The sequence below is a fragment of the Equus asinus genome, chromosome 3, assembly GCF_041296235.1.
Source record: "Equus asinus isolate D_3611 breed Donkey chromosome 3, EquAss-T2T_v2, whole genome shotgun sequence".
Lineage (NCBI taxonomy): Eukaryota > Metazoa > Chordata > Mammalia > Perissodactyla > Equidae > Equus > Equus asinus.
The window spans coordinates 142,017,224-142,037,934 of record NC_091792.1 but is presented as its reverse complement, the minus strand read 5'-3'; the positions used below and the strand labels follow the sequence as shown (position 1 = coordinate 142,037,934).

General features: G+C 44.2%; 1 protein-coding gene across 7 annotated transcripts in view; it reads left to right on the top strand.

The window, feature by feature from the left end:
• The first annotated feature begins 15,131 nt into the window (after positions 1-15,131).
• Positions 15,132-20,711, top strand: part of ZCCHC4 (zinc finger CCHC-type containing 4) — a 51,100-nt gene continuing 45,520 nt past the window's right edge. Inside the window, exons 1-3 of one of the 7 annotated variants that reach the window (XM_070506116.1) lie at positions 15,132-15,352; positions 16,136-16,158; positions 16,981-17,063. In XM_070506116.1, coding sequence (XP_070362217.1) covers positions 15,226-15,352; positions 16,136-16,158; positions 16,981-17,063 — 233 coding nt within the window. In that variant the 5' untranslated portion in view covers positions 15,132-15,225. Of the gene's footprint in view, positions 15,353-15,535; positions 15,590-16,066; positions 16,255-16,980; positions 17,064-20,711 lie in introns of those variants that run through there. The other 6 variants (XM_070506115.1, XM_044767657.2, XM_070506118.1 and 3 more) reach the window with 6 other exon arrangements.

The following is a 20,711-nucleotide window of genomic DNA, read 5'->3' as shown; positions in this document are numbered from 1 at the left end:
CAATTCAGTCCATAGTGCTACTCAAAGCAAAACATTTTAAGCCCCTACACATGCATTAGTCTTTCTGAACATGACCAGGATCAGCCTCTGCTTTAGCCATTACTGCAGTCCCAGCCCCATTCTTCGTCATATCCCTCATGGAAGACAGATAATGGGGACACCCGCCTGGAAATACCTTCTCAAGCGAGGTCTGAGAGGCCTTCTTAAGAACAGGTAGAACTTTTCCACTTGGGTTTGTAGTAATCATTTTGATTACTAAGATAAATTTCTTGCTTACGGCTGGGCTCTTGGTTCTGTTCTTCATGGTTGGGAACCAGAGCAGCTCATTTCTCAGTCGTGGCAGATACGTGAATTTGCTTTAGCCCCTTTTTCATTTCCTAAAACCCCAGGTCTGGAATGGATCACAGTTTGTATAGGATGGATTTAAATGACTCATTGAATTCTACAAACACTCATTGTGTGCTCGTTGTATGCCAGATTCTCTAAAAGGCAGAAGGAATATAAAAATCAGTAAAATACAGTTTTGAGTCTTGGATTCACTCTTCAGATACTGCTCAAAGGGAGGAAGAAAACCTGAAAATGGTAATAGGTCTAAGATCGAATATTCTCCAGGGAACAATGTCCTAATCTTTGTCGGTCTCACACCTGTACATTTCTCCCTTTGCCTCTTAAGAGAGTAAATTCCTTACATACAGGAGAAGGGAGGCCAATGCTTTGTAAACCAAATGCTTGACTGCCTTTGACTTGAGCTCTCAACTTTTGTCTTATTTATAATGGAAGCATATTTTCAGTGTCTGGATTTCTCCTGGATTGTGGAGGGTATGGCGTTCATTCAACCTCTTGATGCGTTTAACTTGTTCTTTGGAGGTTGGGGCGTAGACAGTCTCCAAAGATGCTGTCATCGGTTCCTTGCCTCTCTGGTCCACCCTTCCGGAAGCAGAGTCTCCCTGTCCCCCTTCAAGTCTGGGCTGGCCATGCAACTTGCTTTGACCATCAGAATGCAGTGCAAGTGAAGCTATGCCGGTTTGGGGCTTTGCCTTTAAGAAGCCTGGCAGCCTCCACCCTCACCCTGGGAAGCCAGCTGCCATGGAGAAGTCCAGCTCCCCAGAGTCCACCACGCTGTGAGGAAGTCCAAGCTTGTCATGTGGAGAGGCCATGTTGAAAGAGGAAGAAAATAAGGTCATTCCACTTACTGCCACATCATCTAAGAAAATCTACAAAAAATTCCTAGTATCTATTATATTGACCATATTCACAAATCTTCTATTATTCACCAAATACATATTTTACAGCTAGATTTCTTTTCTTTTCTTTCTTTTTTTTTTTCTTTAGGAAGATTAGTCCTGAGCTAACATCTGCTGCCAATCCTCCCCTTTTTGCTGAGGAAGATTGTCCCTGAGCTAACATCCATGCCCATCTTCCTCTATTTTGTATGTGGGATGCTGCCTCAGCATGGCTTGATGAGCAGTGCATAGGTCCATGCCCAGGATCCGAACCTGCAAACCCCAGGCCGCTGAAGCAGAGCATGTGAACTTAACTGCTATGCCACCAGGCCAGCCCCAAACAGCTAGATTTCTTTGAGTTGGGATCCAGTTGAGTTTTATACATCGCACTTGTTTCTTCTCTTTTTGTTTGTTTGTTTGTTTGTTTGTTTTTTGAGGAAGATTAGCCCTGAGCTAACTGCTTCCAATCCTCCTCTTTTTGCTGAGGAAGACTGGCCCTGAGCTCACATCTGTGCCCATCTTCCTCTACTTTATATGTGGGATGCCTACCATAGCATGGCATGCCAAATGGTGCCATGTCCACACCCAGGATCCGAACCAGCAAACCCCAGGCCACCAAAGTGGAACATGTGAACTTAACCACTGCGCCACCGGGTGGGCCCCGTTCTCTTTTGATCTAGAACAGTACCTTCCCTTTCCCCATGACGTTAACTTTTGGACTATCGCCCATTCTGGATTTGTCTGATTATTTCCTCTTAGTGTTCCTCTTGATCCTCTATCCCCTGTATTTTCTATAAACTGGAAGTGAGATCTAAAAGCTTGAACAGGTTCAGCTTAAACATTAACAATATCTCATAGGTGATTCTGCATACTTCTTACGGCATTTACATCAGGAGTTAGAGAAAAATTCTTACTTTTTATCAAAGAATTCATCATGGTAGAGGAGGAGGTCCCAAAGAAGCCGGACAGCTGTGGCAGCAAGAACTCTGTTCACAGTCAAAAAATACTCTGGTCTCTGTGGAAGGGGGTTAGATCCCCTGCATTTCTTTGAAAACAATTCTTGTCTCATCATCTTTATCAATGAGTTTTTCTATTTAGCTTTCTTTTTTGATGATGATGATGATGAGTTGGTTTTCATCAGGCAAATGTACTGATCTGTCACAGTAGCAAAAGAATATTGTCGTGAATGATACTAATTAAGCATAAAATCTTGGGAACAAAATAACTTGCAACAAAGTTGCATTTGACTTCTGTGGGCTTTCGTTCACTGCTGTGAGCTGTTTTGCTTTTACTCAGTGCTTCTCACATGACCATCCCTAAATGTTAAGTGGGTCATGGATCAAACAGTGAAAATATATAACAAAGATGCAGTTATCTAAGCAAATTGTGTTTTTAATGAGCATCATTTTATTCAGTAAGTAAGTTTAGGCTTGATTTGGAATCCTTGTAAAGAGTTATTTGAGAAAATAAATCCTTAAGTTTTAAAGTTTTTATTCTAGCACTAAGTAGTACAATACATTTAACTTTTTTTTTTGTTAGTGAGGAAGATTGCCCCTGAGCTAACATCTGTTGCCCATCTTCCTCTTTTTGCTTGAGGAAGATTTGTCCCGAGCTAACATCTGTGCCAATCTTCCTCTATTTTGTATGTGGGACACCACCACAGCATGCCTTGATGAGCAGTGTGTAGGTCCATGCCAGGATCCAAATCCACAAAGCCCAGGCTGCTGAAGCAAAGCATGTGAACTTAACCACTATACCACTGGGCCAGCCCCAGATTTAAATTTTGCCATTTCAGAATATTGTAAACCTGGAGCTGGCCCCATGGCATAGTGGTTAAGTTCGGTGTGCTCTGCTTTGGCAGCCCAGGTTCGTGCGTTTAGATCCCAGGGGTGGACTTACACCACTTGTCAGCCATGCTGTGGCGGCGACCCACATACAAAATAGAAGAAGACTGGCACAGATGTTGGCTCAGGGGTAATCTTCCTCAAACAAAAAGAGGAAGATTGGCAACAGATGTTAGTTCAGGGCCAATCTTCCTCAGCAAAAAAAAGAAAGAAAGAAAAGAAAAACTGTAAACTTATGTTCTAATATCGGTTATCTTGAATAAATGGAAAGCATGCCACAATTCTCTTTTGACTAAGAGTTTGAGAGTGGAATAGACCTGTATTTAAGTCCTGGTTCTGTTCCTTGTTAGCTCTGTGTCCTTGGACAGATCTTTCAATCTCCCAGACCAGCTTTCTCTCCACATGTAAAATACATCAGTTCATGGTAACTTTAGAGGTTCGTAAAGAGGATGAAATATGGTACCTTTTGTGAAAAGTGCAGTACGGCTTCTGTTAGTTACAGATTTGGTTTCTATCCGAGCAGCTGTCTGTGTGTATTAACGGTACTACTGGATGTGTGGTTTTAGATGATGAAATAAGGCACACATCTGTGTTTATGGGCTTGGATTATCGCACAAAGGGAGTACGTGCACATGCAAATGCCTGGATTTGCTATCGTCTTTCCTGGAGCGTGGTGACAGATTCAGAATCAAAAACCTATTTTAAAGTTTTCTGTTTTGTGACACTTGGGGTTAATCTGGGGTTGAGAGGTGAAGGCACCGGAGGTCACTGGGTAATAGTAAGAGATTCACCCAAACCTGACTCCCCGAGAAACTCAGCGGCATTTCAAAAGGTATCAGTTCAGAATCCTGACACCCGGTTCCAGCCGGGGAAATGCCAGACTGGCAGTCGGTGGCTGGTGCCTCTGCATGTCGCCTTGTGGGTTTTTTCAGACCTGGAAATTGAAAGCATGTGATATCAAAAAGAAGCAGCCAATCTACTGCACACAAAGGGATGTGTTTACTTTTCCTTTGACTCCGGGAACCCCGGCTGCTCCTCAGCACTAGTTACCACAATCCCCACGGTTAAGGCTTCTGAAAGGACTCAGGCCTGCGGAAAGTAGAAAATCAGGCGGCCTCGCCTTCCCCTCAGTCAGGGAGTCATAAATATCCAGGACTAATCCCGCGGCTGCTGGAACTGGTTTAAGCAGACTTGGTGATGCTTCTGCCTGAGTGCCCGTCAGGGTGAATGAGACCGCCTTTTATCTCAGTGAGGCTTTGGGAACACTCCAGAAAGCTGTTCTACCCTTCAAGGGTTTGTTTTACATTGCGCTACTTAAGGTAATCAGGAACTGCCTGTAAACCAAGGTACTGGCTTAAAGAGGGGTCGCCATTGCCTGGCGTAGTTTATGAGCAATTTACCATCTAGCTTCACTCGCTATCCGAGCTGCCGGGGAGCATTTGGAAATGCGTAATTCCCCGAAACTTTAGCTAAAATGCTGCTTCCCCTTAATATGTTTTGAGGGTATTATTACCTTTAAGTTTCAAAAGTGTGTGGCTCAGAGAGAGCAAGTTGTCGTCATTGACGCAGAAATGTGGTGTAATCTATAGAGGAATGCAGTAGGAAAAGCCTTTGACTGTGAATGTAGGGATCGGAAGGGAACAGAATAGGCCGCTTCTAAATATGCCATCCTGGGGAAGGAGGATCTGGAGCTGAAGGCAATTGAGAAGTAGATACAAGAAAAGCTTTCTGCCCTTCCCCTGTTTGCTTAAAAGCAGGACGTAATTTACAAAGATGTCCCCCTCCCCTTTCCTCTCTACCAAGGGGACAGAAGTTGATCACTGGAAACAATTTTAGACCCTTATCTACCATGAGTTTCCCCATATCCTTGTCTTCCCACAACTTGCCGCCCTAGGAGCTCCAAGTCCTTTTCCTTTGTCTTGTCATCTCTCTAAAAATGTATCATTCCTTTATTAAGATGCTGTATAAGCCCACTCTAACCACCGCTTTGAGAGACTCATCTCTAAGCACTCCATGTGTATGCTTGATGCACAGGTTAATACAGTTCTGCTTGTTTTTTCTTTCTCTCTTAGTTAGTCCAATTTATATGGCCTCAGCTGGAGAACCCAAGATGGGTAGAGGAGAAAGATGTTCTTCCTATTCTGAAAGATGGACTGGATTCTGGTGGAGGTTCTATTCCTAATTTGGAGAGGTTATTTGTTTTCCCGTGTGTGTGTGTTTGTGTTTACTTATTGATTTAACAGTGCTGCCACTCACAGAGTTGCTCCTTTGCCGTGTTCCACGTTGAGTGTTTTTCACGCTGTGTCGAACATCTTCTGTCTGCTCCTGCAGATCTACTCTCCTCTCTTCCCCTCCTGCTGTCTGCGCTGGGAGGCCGACCTTTGTGGACACCATCAACAAGCACCTCCATGTCTCACCTCGGGTTGTTTTTGGCCAATAGGAGACGTGGAGAGATGGAAGGTCTGAGGGCCAAGGGAAGAGAGTGAGGCTGGAGTGTTTACCCCCACAGCCTCCTCCCTGTGTGCTTGTCATGGTTGGCTGAGGCCCTCTGCTGAGGCCATGGCTCTTGTAGGGCTGCCCTTTCCATATAATTATTCTCTTTGGGTTCCAGTAACTTCTGTCTCCCCTTGGCCCTGCAAACCCAGGGGTGGAAATGGCTCCCTGCTCTTAACAGCCCTGAGGGAATGCACACTCCCTGGGTAGTTTACCTTAACTCTGCCCTCAACGTGGGTGACAGTCCCCTTAAGAGTAAACAAACAAACCCATAGATAAGGAGAAGAGATTGGTGGTTACCAGAAGGGAAGGGGGTGGGGGGAGGGCGAAAGGAGGAAAGGGGCACATGTGTATGGTGACGTGATGGATGGAAACCAGAGTTTTGGTGGTGAACACGATGCAGTCTATCCAGAGACTGAAATATAATGATGTACACCTGAAATTCACACAGTTCTATAAAGCAAGGTGACCGCAATAACATAATTTTGAAAACGAGAAACTCCCCTCAATTACCCCACTTGAGGGTGCCATCTGTTTCCTGCCAGGGTCCTGAATGTCACAAGTGAGATCTCCTTTCATTCTTCCTGAAACTGGAAAGAGATACGTATTATTATCCCCACAGTACACCTGGGAGATGCTCAGAGATGTGAAACCACTTGCCTGAAGTGACATGATTCATTTGTGAACGGTGGAGCAGGATTCCAGCGGAGCCCCGTGTGGCTCGGCTGCACCGCCCCTCCCCAGGCTGGGCTGTACTGGCTCACCTTTACCCTTTGCCGACCCTCTGGACTCTCCTGAAATGAAATTCATGGGTAATCTACCTAAATGCCTACTTTTGAATAAAACATATAAACTATTTAAAAATAAAAGGACAGTTACTTCAATAGAATATGTATTTCAAATGTAAGTGCTCAGCATGACCACACTGTTATGTTACAATGAAGTAGTCAGATGCATATACTTTCTTATAATGAGTACACTTGGATTTAAGTAAGGCAAAACTGAATTTTTTCTTTATATATGACATTTTGAAATCAGGACATTCATGTGGAATCCCTGAGGTGGATAAGATTTTTGCTCAGAAAGACTCACTCTCTCCCCTCTACCTCCGTGGGAGGAGGGTACCTTCTTTCCCACCCCTTGATTTGGGGCTTACCAATGTGGCCTGCTTTGGCCAAGTGCGACCATCGCAGGAAGACCGAAATGAGGCGTGAAATGTGCTGTGCGGTGGGACTTGCTCTCTTGTGCCTCTGCCATTATCCTGAGAAGAGCCTCTCCCAGGCGTCTGCCGCCCCTTCAGAAGAGACACATGGAGCAGACTGGGGCCCAACCCAAGCTCCGAGCCAAGCCCAGCTGACCAAGTCTGCAGCAGAACCACCCAGCTGAGCCAAGCCTACCCCGGATGCACGGGGCAGAAGGACTGACTGTTGTTTTTAAGCCACTAAGATTTGGAACGGCTTGTTACACCGAAATTGCTGATCATCCTGAACGTAATGGCTATGAAAGCAGATACAGATGGGCTTCATTGAGGATTCAGATAACATGAGCCATGTTGTTTTGGTCATGTGAGTTTTCCACAATGGTGAACAATTTTTTTTCTGGATAAAGTAAAGTATAATTTCCCCATGATATATGCAGTAGATGCAGTCCTGGCATATTCAGATATGTTAAAACTGTACAAAAATACTTTGTGTAAATCAAAGTTAGATCCTAGACTTAAACTATAAACAGGTTTTTCACCTCCATAAATGTCTGCCCAGACTCTAAAAAAAATTGTGCCAGACTTAGAGTAATAAACTATTTATTTCACAAGACTGTTCTAACCATTACAGGCCATTTAGTACCCAGCCCCTACTCCCCAAATTCTGGTAGTGCCCTCCAATCACTGTGACAATGCAAAACACCTCCACACATTTCCAGTCCTCAGGAGGTAGCTTGGCCCTTGTTGGAATCACGAGATGGGATAACTCAGTGGTCCCTTCCAGCTCAAATACTCTCAGCTATTTTGAAACTGATTTTGTCATTTAATCAAAAAATATGTATTAAATGTCTGTTATGTGCCAGCACTGTGGATATAAGCATAATACACAATCATTGCTCTCAAAGGACTTAAAGTGTAGAGGGGAGCACAAGCCAGCCATTAGGCTGTTTTAATGTAGAGCAATAATTAATATCACTGATGTCCATTCGGGATCCCAGAGGAGCATATAAGAGGTGCATCTAACGTAATCCTGGGCTTTCCCAGGGGATGAGACGTCTCAACAATCCTGAGAGGACTAGGTGTTAACCAAGCCAAGAGGGGGGAGAGGTGGACAGAGGAGAAGCAGCAGGCAGCGTGCTCCATCCCCTGAGGTGAGGGCCCATGTGGCCTGTCTGCCGAGGTCGCAGAAGGAGCAGGAGCACTGGAGTGGGAGGGCCGTCGGATCACATCCCGCCTCAGCTCTGACTCTGAGTCATCGTCATGACTAAGCTTTATTAACTGCTCGCGCTGTTGCAGGCACTTTGGTGAATGCTTTACATGGATCATCACTTTTAATCTTCCCGATAGTACCTAAAAGGGTAGGTACTATTATCATCGCCCGTCTGCTATGGAACAAGAAACTGGTCAAGTGACCGCTTGCCTAAGCTAAGTGGTGGGTGGGATTAGAACCAAGACCATCTGACTCCACACTGCCCCGCACGGCCGAGCCTCTGCTCCCGTCTCCTCGGGTGTGCAGTGTGTGGAATAAGAGCTCCCCTCAACTACATATGGATGAAATGGTTTCCATATTTAAAGCACCAGACACATGGTGGAATGTTCAAAAAAATTACAGTTATCATCCAAGTTCAATCCTTCCCTTTTTAAGGCAGAACATTATAATCTGGACAGTACATAGTGTATATGATTTTAGTTACAAATCATATTTTTGAAACCTAAAGTGCCATTAAAAAACCCTCTATTAAAATTAAGTTTGATTAGGGGCTGGCCCCGTGGCCGAGTGGTTAAGTTCGTGCGCTCCACTGCAGGCGGCCCAGTGTTTCGTTAGTTCGAATCCTGGGCGCAGACATGGCACTGCTCATCAGACCACGCTGAGGCAGCGTCCCACATGCCACAACTAGAAGAACCCACAACGAAGAATACACAACTATGTACCGGGGGGCTTTGGGGAGAAAAAGGAAAAAAATAAAATCTTTAAAAAAAAAATTAAGTTTGATTACATGTAAGAGAAAACACAAAATACAAGCGGCTTAAACAGACAAGGGTTTATTCTCACATGAAAGAAGTTGTTAGACAGTCTAGTTTTCCTATCTTTCTGCCTGCCTTCTGTCTCAAGTTTACCTCAAGGTCCAAGATGGTTGCTGGAGGTCAGTCATCGTATCGTATTCCACCAGCAGGGAGGAGAAGGGGGGAAAAATAAGCAGATAAATCTCCCAGTTGAGTCGTTCCTTTAAGGAGGCTTCCCTGAGGTCCCAACCAGGACTTCTGCTTAGTCTGGGATTGGGCATGACTGATGGTGGGGTACCATAGTCCCCCTCCACCCCCAAAGCAGGCAACACCGCAGTGCCAGCTATGCACCAGAGCTCCCTGTGCATCAGACTGAGGCTGGACTCCAGCTGAAACCACATCTCTGCCTCCTTCTACCCCTCCCCTCTCCTGCTTCTCTCACTTCCTTGCAAGTTTCTCCTTCAATAAATCACTTACACGAGAATCTCCATTCAGGGCTCGCTTCTAGGAACCCCACAGTATGTTCTTTTTTTAGCCAAAATCTGCCTCCTTATAATCTCACCCAGGTTCTACTGTGCTGAGTAACCCAGGATAAAAGGAACTCTCTTTCCCGTAGCAGCACCCCTACATATCTGAACACAGCCATGAGAGAGGAGTGTAATGACTAACATGTACGTATCATTTGGCTGTCGACACGGTGCTCTCGCGTCATTTTCTCATGTACCCCCACACTCCCACTCCTCGGCGGTAGATACTGTTATTATTACAGATGAGGAAACTGAAGCTCAGACAGCGACTTCTCCAAGCCACTTGGAAAGGGAGTGGCAGAGCTGGGCTCAGGAGGGGAGGAGGACAAAGCCGCAGACAGGGTGTCTGAGTTTGCGGGGGCTGCTGTAACACAGCGCCACAAATCAGGGGCGGTAACCACAGAAATTTACTCTCTCACAGCTTCAGGTTCGAAATCGAGGTGCCAGCAGGGCCACGCTCCCTCCCAAGGCTCTGGTGGAGGAGCTTTTCTTGCTTCTTCCTAGATTCTAGCGACCCCAAGCATTCCTCCGCTTGTGGCAGATAACTCCAGCCTCCACCCACCTCTGTCTCTGTGTCCCTGCATCTTCTTAGAAGGACACTCTCATCAGATTTAGGGCCCACTCTAACAACCTCATCTCTATCCTTACCTAATTACATCTGCAAAGACCCTATTTCCAAGTAAGATCACATTCTGAGTTTCCAGGTGGACCTGAGTCTTTGGGGGACACTATTCAACCATCTACCCATGGAATTTTACCTTTCAGTAGATTTATCTATCTGCAGGTTTCCTTTCTGTGTGTTTATAAGGAATGGTCACTTTCACGCACATAAATACACGTTCTCTTCTGCACCTCGTTCCCAACGCTCGTACCAGAGGGGCACAGGTAGCCAGGAAGAAGCGTGGAGGCGCAGCCCCCTCAGAGCACCGATGGGGTGCCTCCTGGGGTCCCTGGCCTCAGGACTTCACTGCCTTCTGAAAGGCCCGCTCCAGTGGGGCTCCTGTCTGTCACGTCCCAGGGTGCATGGCAAGCCCAGCACAGCAGAAATGCCCAGGGAGTCTCTGTAGTTTATCAAAGGGCGTCCCTACTTTCAGGGTGTTTGGTTCAGCAGCGTCGTCGCTGTTTTTCAGAGATCCGAGGGACGCTACACAAAGGCCCTTTGATTCCAAGCCCTTCTCCAGCCATGTTGTCACAGTTAAGGCTTCTGAGGGGTGGGCAGAGGTTTGCTGAGCTTTACTCTCAGAAATTAAAGCAGAGGGAGGACGAAAGGAGCTCCACGAGTGTCTCAGTCAGCACGGGCGGCTGTAGCGGAGCGCCACAGAGCTGGCGGCTTCAACAACTGAAAGTCGTTTCTCACAGCTCTGGAGAATGAGTAGTCCAAGATCACGGTGCTGGCAGATTCGGCTCCTGGCTCCTGGCTCATGGATGGCCACCTTCGTCCTGTGCTTCAAATGGCAGAGAGAGAGAGAGAAACAGAGAGAGAGAGAGAGAGAGAAAGCTCTGGTCTCTTCCTCTTCTTATAAGGGCACTAATCCCATTATGGAGGCCCACCCTCATGACCTCATCTAAACCTGATTACCTTACAAAGTCCCCACGTCCAATACCATCACATTGGGGGTTAGAGCTCCAACATATGACCTTTTGGGGGAATACAATTCAGTCTGTCGCTGTGACTCTGTCAGCACGGGAGTCAGGATGCAGAACCAGAAAGCAGAGTCTGCCACGGTAAAGTCTTCGTAGGGGTCCATTGTTACTGGTCATCTCCCCTGACAGTTTTCCCCTTAAAGAGAAGGAGGTGCTCACTTTGAGGCAAAAGGCATCTGGGGAGACTGGGTTCCACTGCCAGGGCCAGAAGGGACAGATGGGATGGAGGCGGGGATAGCAGGAATATTGACAGCGATTGTGGCAGGGAGAATGCAGAGCAGCATTAGCTGGTCTTGACTGGAACAGAGCTTCAAGGCATTTAAATGGACAGATACACCCATCCAATTGTTATGGCTGCAGCCACAGAGGGTTAATCAACATTCTTGGTTGTGATTGATAGAAGCAAACCCATCTCAAAGTGGCTTAGGAGACAAAGGAATTTGTGATTCACGTAACTGAGGGCTTCAGGCACATCTGGATCTAGGTGCTCACATGGACTCATATACATTCCTATCTTCTAGTTCTGCTTTCCTCTTATTGGCTTCATGCTAAGGCATGTGCTCCTCAAGTTGGGGGACACACTGCCACCAGCCACTTGGTTGCCCCAGTGAAGAGTGCTTCTGTAATAGAGTGTGTCATTGGTCCCAGTTTTTCACCCCTCTCTGACCCATGTCCTTTGCCATGTAGCTCTGCAATGCTTGGCCACATGATTTTCTTGAGCCAAAAGAATGAGGTAGAAGTGACAGTGGCAGCTCCAAGCCTAGGCCTCCAGAATTCGTCTGTTTCTCCTGGCTCTCTTGTTTTCCCACCCCTCCATAAGAAAGATGTGCCCAGACCGGCCCCCTGGTTCCAAGAGAAGTGTCTTGTCCATTAGGGCTGCTGTAACAAAATACCACAGACGGGGTAGCTTAAAACAACAGAAAAGTTTATTGCTCACAGTCCTGGAGGCTGCAGTCCAGGATCAGGGTGCCAGCAAGATCGGATGAAGGCTCCCCTTTGGGTCACAGACTTCTTGCATCCTCACATGGCAGAACGGGCTAGGGTGCTCTCTGGGGCCCCTTATAAGGGCACTAATCTCATTCATGATGGGTCTACCCTCATGACCTAATCCCCTCCCAAAGGCCCCACTTACTAACACCATCACCTTTGGGGGTTAGGATTTCAACCTATGAATTTTGGGTGGACAGGAACATTCAGCACATTGCAAGGAGGATGAGAGACACACAGAGCAGAGCTGAGTTATCCCAGCCAAGGTGAACCTGGACCAGCCAACCACCAGATGCATCACGTATCCGAGGCAAGACTGGAGAGCCGAACCCCTCAGGCACACGACAAATCAACACTATGGATGCCACTGAGATGACAAGATCAAGGCATATTATTATTATTACAGCTGTCTTTCTCATTCATTTCAGCAGACGCCCCAAGCCACCTGCCCAAACCAAGCCAGTCCCCATGGTTCTTCGTATCTCTCAGATGACATGGGCTCAATTTGGCGAGGGTTGGTTTCCCAGAGGAAAACTTGGGTGCTCTTACAGGAGACAGAGAAGTGGGTCAGGCGTCTGCTACAAACCGCTCCTCCGGCTTCAACCACTTTCTCTGCAGGAGATTTGGGCCTTGGAGGGCTTTTACTCTATGAACAAAGTCAAGGAGCGAGACATCCTGGTCCCTACAGGAAGCTCCCCAGTCTGTCCACATCCTCTGGCGGGGGAGTCGCTGGATTCAAGCGTGTCTAGCAGCATTAGCGTCATCCTCTGTGAGACGGGGTGTTCACAGGGGTCTGTCTCAGTGCTCAGGCTTCAGGGCCTATTTTCAGCTCTGCCACTGGTTTCCTTTGAGAATCTTGCTATGTCTGTCAGCTTTTCTCTGCTCACGGATTTACTTGCACAAACTAAAAACATTGTTAGACAGTAAAATGAAACATCCATAACTTATTGCTCATGGTCATGACCACTTCAACAAATATTCAACCTAGAGTATTTAATATATATGTCTGAATATGAGGTGAGATTTTTTTTTCTCCCCAAAATTATCCCCCAGAAAAGAAGAACTGCCTCCTTTTTGAAACCTTCAAAGTCTCTCACACTAGGGGGTGTTCTCTCATTTACCTTATTGGGATCAACCTTTGCTGGACTTTCACTGTTTGAGGAAGCTCACTTGCAAAGGCTGAAAATCCCTACTAGTGGGCTGCTTACGGAGGTCACATCCCGGAATCAGAATTATTTAAGAGAGAAGAAGAAAATACAAACTCACTAACTATTTCTGGTGGTGTGATTTCATTAATTCAATTGCAAATTTTGTAAACAAGTCTTTTAAAGATCACAAATCTTTGCCTATAAGAGATTTTTTTTAAAACAATAGAACTGTTAATGTTAATGAGAATGGGTAGTTAGGTCTTGACACAAAATTTCCAAAAATATCATCAAATATGGATCCAGAAACTTTCCTACCCAAAAGATGCAGAAGTGCAGATAATGTGTTCTGGAAACTTGTGCTGGACAACATGAAAAAGGGAATTCTTACAGTCAAAGGATGTGAGTGAAACCATTGCATGGATGTGTGTCGAGTAGAGCAATATTTCTAAATTAATATGCCATAGTATTAAATGTGTGATGTTAAATATGTTTGTGTACCATCAATTCTCTATAAGGAGGCATTTGACTATTTCATCTACAACCGTGTGAGTGTGTATGTGTTTACTGCAGCAATACAATGTCTTGAGATTGGATAGATTGATTTCTTCCACTTTATTATTATTTTTAAAAATTGTTTTAGCTATTCTAGGTCCCTTGCCTTTCTATATAAATTTCAGAATAATATTGTCTATATCTACAAAAATCTGGCAGGGATTTCTCTTTTTTAAAGATTGGCACCTGAGCTAACAACTGTTGCCAATCTTCTTTTTTTTTTTCTGCTTTTTCTCCCCACATCCCCCCAGTACATAGTTGTATATTTTAGCTGTGGGTCCTTCTAGTTGTGGCATGTGGGATGCTGCCTCAGCATGGCCTGACGAGCAGTGCCATGTCTGTGCTCAGGATCCGAACCAGCGAAACCCTGGGCCACTGAAGCAGAGCACACGAACTTAACCACTTGGCCACGGGGCCAGCCCCATCCTGCAGGGATTTTGATAGAAATTGTGCTAAACCTGTATCTGAGCTAAACCTGGGGAGAACTGACATCTTTACCATGTTGAGTTTTCCCATCCATGAACATGGTATGTCTCTACATTTATTTAGATCTTTTCTCATCAGCATTTTGTAGTTTTCAGCATACAAGTCTGTTACATGTTTTGTTAGATCTACAGCTAAGTGTTTCATTGATTTGAGTGGTTGTAAGTGGTAGTCTGTTTTTAATTTGGGCGTTCAGGTGTTCATTGTTAGTATACAGAAGTACAATGGAGTTTTGTATGTTTATCTGATGTCCTGCAACCTTGCTGAACTCGGTTTAAACTTGAGTTATTTTTGTAGGTTCCTTGGGATTTTCTATGTAGACAATCATGTCATATGCGAATAGGTCCGGTTTCATTTCTTTCCACGTATAAACGTCAGTGGAGGGGCCAGCCTGGTGGCATAGTGGTTAAGTTTTCATGCTCTGCTTCAGTGGCCCAGGGTTCGTGACTTTGGACCCGGTGCACACCTACACACTGCTCATCAAGCCATGCTGTGGCCAGCATCTCATATACAAAATAGGGGAAGATTGGCATGGATATTAGCTCAGGGACAATCTCCCTCAAGCTGTTAGCTCAGGGCCAATCTTTCTCACCAAAAAAAAAAAAAAAAGAGTCAGTGGCCATGCAACTACTGTATGCAACTATAAACGTCGTCCAAAAAAACCAAAACGTGATACATGACAGCGTGAGAGTGACTTTGAAAAAAGAGGATGGTTCCACCAACCATCTGCTGCTGAAACTATTTCTAGCTGCTGTTGGTAGTGACACCACCTTTTGGACTTCGAACCCGACCAAATCTTTGCTCTAAAGAGTCATCTCATCTTCTGGCTGTGTTCTTACCAAACGAGGGTACTTACAGTTGCTGAGGGTGCGGCAGAAAACAGGTGAGGTTCTTGCACAGGTCCAACAAACTGCCTGCGAGTCGCCCCACCGGCTGCACCGGGGGCCATTTAGGGCCAGCCCAGGGCTGGCGGGAAAGCGTTTGGGGGCGTGGCCTGCGCCCAGCAGCTGCAGCTCCTCCTAGGCGCATGGGGGCGCTGTGAGTCCGTTGTGGGTCTCGGCGACACTCTTTCTCAGTTTCCTTGGCTCGGACTGAGGCTTTCGGGACGGCGGCGGGAAGATGGCAGCCCCCAGGGACGGGCTTGGAGCCGTGGAGACAGAGGGGAACGGGGGTCGCTCGGAGAGCTCGGGAGCGGAGGTGGTGCTTTCCTCCGATCCTGCCACTCCTGCTCCGCTTTGCCCTCACGGTGGGTCCGTGTCTGGGCTCAGCCTGGCTGTGGGGCTCCGGGGGCGTGAAGGTGCCGTGGGCTTTCAGAGCTCCCGGTGTTTATCTGCCTCTCCCCCACCGTGCGTGATGCCTAGAAAACGCCCCTTTCTCGGGGCGTCGTGTTTTTCAACTTATTGAGAAACCGTTGCAGAGAGTCCTCACTGTTGTGGTTTTGGCTCCAAGGCTGTTAACATTTCTTTTTTAAGGAAGAGGCTGGGTAAGGGACTTCATGTGATTAATTACCATTGCCCAGTACTTGGGGATTTCATTTGTTGATTTGCTATCTTTTCAATAAAAAAAACTTAGGGAGAATGATAGAATGAATTCTTGCTTAGAAACCAGGCCAGGTTTTTCTCTAACTTGCAGAGAGAGGGTGTGTGCCACTCTAAAAGCTCCGATTTTCTCTGAAAGGATAGCTGAGCGGGAGATGGCAAAGTGCTCGGTTCTCTGGACCCCTCCTTGTTTTAGTCTCAGGACCCAGGTCATTCACTCTGTAGACAGCAGTTATACTGACAATAGCAGAGACCAGTTCTCAAAAATTATTTCTTAAATATAAGAAATATAAGAATATATTTATATAAAAAAATAGATATATCTCTGAATGTTGTGACTGAGAGAAAAGGAAAAATGTTTTTTGAACAGTGGATTTAATTTTGACAAATTGTGCATAAGACTAAAACAAGTTTTATTTAAGGGCGGTGAACACTAGGAACTTGATGTAGATGACTATCGTTTGACATGTTTTTTCCTCCTCTGGAACTAGGACCCACTCTTCTGTTTGTAAAGGTGAGCCAAGGGAGAGAAGGAACGCGGAGGTTTTATGCCTGCTCAGCCTGTAGAGATAGAAAAGACTGTAATTTTTTTCAATGGGAAGATGAAAAGGTATATGAACTTTTTGGATATATGTTTTTTCCTTTTTGATGTTTGTGACATTTTATTGAGAATGTCTAAACCAATAAAAACTCTGTAGTATGAGCATTAGATAAGTCGAGTCTCTTAAGAGAGGTGAAGATAACATGTTTTTTGGTTTGAGAGACCGGAGTTTATACTTACTCTGAACTTGCCCTGTTTACCAATGTCTTAAACTACTGTGGTGGCTAATCCGTCGTTTGCAAATACAGATTTCTCCCAGGGAGTCTAGTCTAGATCATTCCAGGAAGTGTTTTAGAAGAACACTCTTCTTGAACATTTGCTTTGAACATCCTTTATACAGCCACTGGATGACCAGTGAAGGCACTTAGAGTTATGAGCTTGGTATCCATTTGGACTCAGCCCCAATTGAAGTTTCTGAAAGTTTTGACTAGAAAATTGCCGGCTTTGTTAGGTGTGTTGGAAAACAGCCTTGTACACCACTCTTCTGCAGACCCGTTAAGATCACCACTTGTCAGGTGATCTCTCAGTGGTTTAATATGTTGGGCATTGCTTCAAACTGCTCTAGAATTTTCGCAGTTCAGTGTGTTTTGTTTTGTTTTCCCCTGAAATGAATGCTTGTTTACAACATTGAGCTGCTTGAATTTCTGGCTTTTTGATGTCAGAATGTGAAACCAGTTTTTCTAAGGTGGTAGCAAGTTTGATGGTTTATTAAGTGGGTTTTTTATTCTCTTTCAGTTGTCAGGAGCGAGACTTGCTGCCCGAGAAGCTTACAACCGAAGATGTCAGCCTCCTCTCTCCCGAACGCAGTGTGTGGAAAGGTACTGATGCGGTGGTGTTTTTATTTATTATTTTTTGTTGTATTTTTTCCTATGCCTTTAAATTTAATTTACTTTAAAAGTTTTATTGTGGTAAAAGATGTATAACAAAATTTGCCATTTTAGTGATTTTTAACTGTACAGTTCAGTGGCGTTCATTACATTCACAGTGTTGTGCAATCATCATGACTGTGTATTTCCAAAACTTTTTCATCACCCCAAACAGAAAATCTATGACCATTAAGCAATAATTCCCCATTCCACCTCTTCCCAAACCCTGGGAACCTCTGCCATACTTTTTGTCTCTGTGAATTTAACTCTTCTAAGTACATCATATAAGTGGAATCATACAATATTTGTCCTTTCGTGTCTGGCTTATTTCATGCAGCATAATGTTTTCAAGGCTTATGCATGTTGTAGCATGTATCTTAACTTCATACTTTTGTGGCTGAATAATATTCCATTGTATGTATATACTATGTTTTGTTTATCCTTTCATCCATCAATGGACAGTTGTGTTGTTTCCACTTTTTGGCTGTTGTGAATAACGCTACAGTGAACATTGGCATACAAATATTTCTTTGAGTTCCTGTTTTCAGTTATTTTGGGTATATACCTAAAAGTGTGGAATTATTGAATTGTGGTAATTCCGTGTTTGGTTTCTTGAGGAACCACCAAATTGTTTTTCACAGTGACAACACCGTTTTGCATTCCCATCAGCAATGTATGAGGCTTCCAATTTCTCTATATCCTTGACAACACTTGTTGTTTTCTGGGGGTTTTTTTTGAGGAAGATCAGCCCTGAGCTAACATCTGCCACCAATTCTCCTCTTTTTGCTAAGGAAGACTGGCCCTGAGCTAACGTCCGTGCCCATTTTACTCTGCTTTATATGTGGGATGCCTGCCACGGCATGGCTTGCCAAGCAGTGTGTAGGTTCACACCTAGGGTCCAAACTGGTGAACCTGGGGACACTGAAGCAGAACGTGCGAACTTAACTGCTGCGCCACTGGGGCAGCCCCTGTTTTCTGTTTTTTGATTATGGCCATCCTAGTAGTTGTGAATTGGTATGTCACTTCACATGTGGTGTTGATTTTTATTTCTCTTATTACTGGTAACGTAGATCATCTTTTCATGTACTTATTGACCACTTGTACATCTTCTTTGGAGAAATGTCTGTTCAGTTCCTTTGTCCATTTTTAATAGAGTGTTGTGTGTCTTTTTGTTGTTGAGTCTCAGGAAGTCTTTATACGTTCTTGTTATTGCATCGTTATCAGATATATGACTTGCAGATATTTTCTCCAATTATGACAGATTGTCTTTTCACTTTCTTGATGATGTCCTTTGATGCACAAGAGTTCTTAATTTTGATGAAGCTCAGCTTATCAATTCTTTCTTTTGTTGCTTGTGCTTTTGGTGACATAGCTAAGAATCCATTGCCAAATCCAATGTCATGAAGATTTACTGTAATATTTCTAGTTTGAAATACTAAAAGAACCAAAACATTCTTTAAAAGCTGCATTGTAAATGTTTTATTGGGTGAATGGAAATTGAGTGATAGATTTAATTCTTTGGCAAACCTGTGTAAAGAATTCATTCCCCTCCTGTGTCTTGATGTTGTGCTCTATGTGCTGGGAGAAGCTTTTTAAAAAGCCCCTGCTCCGCGTTGCAGATGACAAAAAGGTTTTCACTCTCGAGGCAGTTCCTTCTGGCTGCCTGGGCTGCTGTGTTCGGAAGGGTTCTGAGGTCTTATTCAGGCTAAGTGGGAAGGAGTAGTGGGCTCTATTCGATGTCTTTCTTGAGTTTCTTGGTAGATTTTAAGGTCCTTTGATGGAGGAGACTTTTCTTAATAACTTGATTGCCCCTTAATCGAAGTACTTAATCAGTGTTGTCTACTTACTGTATGGGAATTCAATCAACAACAAAAAATGTTGAAAAGGGAATTAATGTAAATTGAGTGCTACTGTGAGCTAGGCACTGTACTAGACATTTCATGTGAGGTACTGTTCAATCCTTCCGAGTAGTTTACTTAGGTGAGAAAATTGAGGTGTGGAGAAGTTGAGTAACTTCATCGAGTTCTTACTACTAGAATGACTTAGCTGTGACTCAAACTTATGCTTCTCTGATTCTAAAATGTTATTTTTATTTACGTATTTATTTTTGCTTGAGGAAGATCATCATCTGTGCCAGTCTTCCTCTGTTTTGTATGAGGGTTGCTGCCACAGCACGGCCGCCAACGAGTGGTGTAGCTCCATACTGAGGAACTGAACCCGGGCCGCCGAAGTGGAGTGTGGCAAACGTAACCACTAGGCCATGGGGCCAGCCCCTCTAAAATGTTATTTTTAAACATAAAAGATAGTAATATGTGATGTGTAATGATTTTATTTAAGGAGATAAAACATAAAGAATTATATAGAGATATATCCTAATAAAATTATCATAATGAGATAAAATAGAATGTTGAAGATGCAGAAAGTAGAAGAACATCACTCCTGGTTTTCCCTTTGAACACCCTCACCTTGGTTATTTGGTAGTATGTGTTTTGGCCTTTTTTCCTATGCCTAGGTTTGTTTGTTTTACAAGGTTATAGTCATAACATGTACATAGTTTTGTATTTTGCTGTATTTACTTTTATCTGATAAACGTGTTTTTCATGTTATTACTTAAGGATATTGGTGATTCAATTAAACTATAAGAAAATCTAGGTGATCTTGTTTCCTTGCATAATAAAATTTTAGTCTGGAGCTAAACCACTGTCTTGTTGTTGTACTGCCAGAGTATGATTTTTTGATAATAGGAATATATATTTTTTTGGTGAGGAAGATTGGCCCTGAGCCAACATCTGTAGCCAGTCTCCCTCTTTTTGCTTGAGAAAGATTGTCATTAAGCTACCATCTGTGACAGTCTTCCTCTATTTTATGTGGGGTGCTGCCACAGGGTGACTTGACAAGCAGTGCTAGGTCCGTGCCCAGGATCCGAACCTGTGAACCCTGGGCTGCTGAAGTGCGGGGTGTGAACTTAACCACTATGCTACCGGGCGGCCCTGATAATAAGGAATTTTTGAAATTCATATTTCATGCTAATTATAATATGAAAGAACTGGCTAAAATATGAAGTCTTAAAGAATTTTCAAAAACTTATATGTTTGGGCTGCTTAGAGGTGTCACCTTACAGAATCAGAATTATTTAAAAGAGAAAAAGAAAGCAGAGATTTAGTAAGACTTGGGGGCCATAATTTCTTCTGTTATCTAATTATCTAGTTATCTGTTATCTAGTGCTGGTTCTTGAGAGGATGTCTTAAAAATAATTTTCAACATCTTAAATCCTCTGTGACCCATAACCTTGGATTTTGTTGCCCAAGCCTCCATCCAACCGTTCCTCCCTCCAATCGTTTATTCATTCTTGGTTGAGGGCTCAGAAAGAACTTAAATGGTAGTACTGGAGTTGAGATATATTTAAAGATTACACAGTGCGAAGAAGAATATGTTAAGTGTCAACAGTATTCCTAGACAAGACCGAGTGCTCTGGAAAGTCAGATGCATTACAGCTGACTCGTGCCTTAGCTGCTCAATACAGTTTAAGGACATGGTGTTTGAACAGGTTTTAGAGGATGAGTAGAAGTTTAAGCTTTTTGAAATACAATATAATTGATT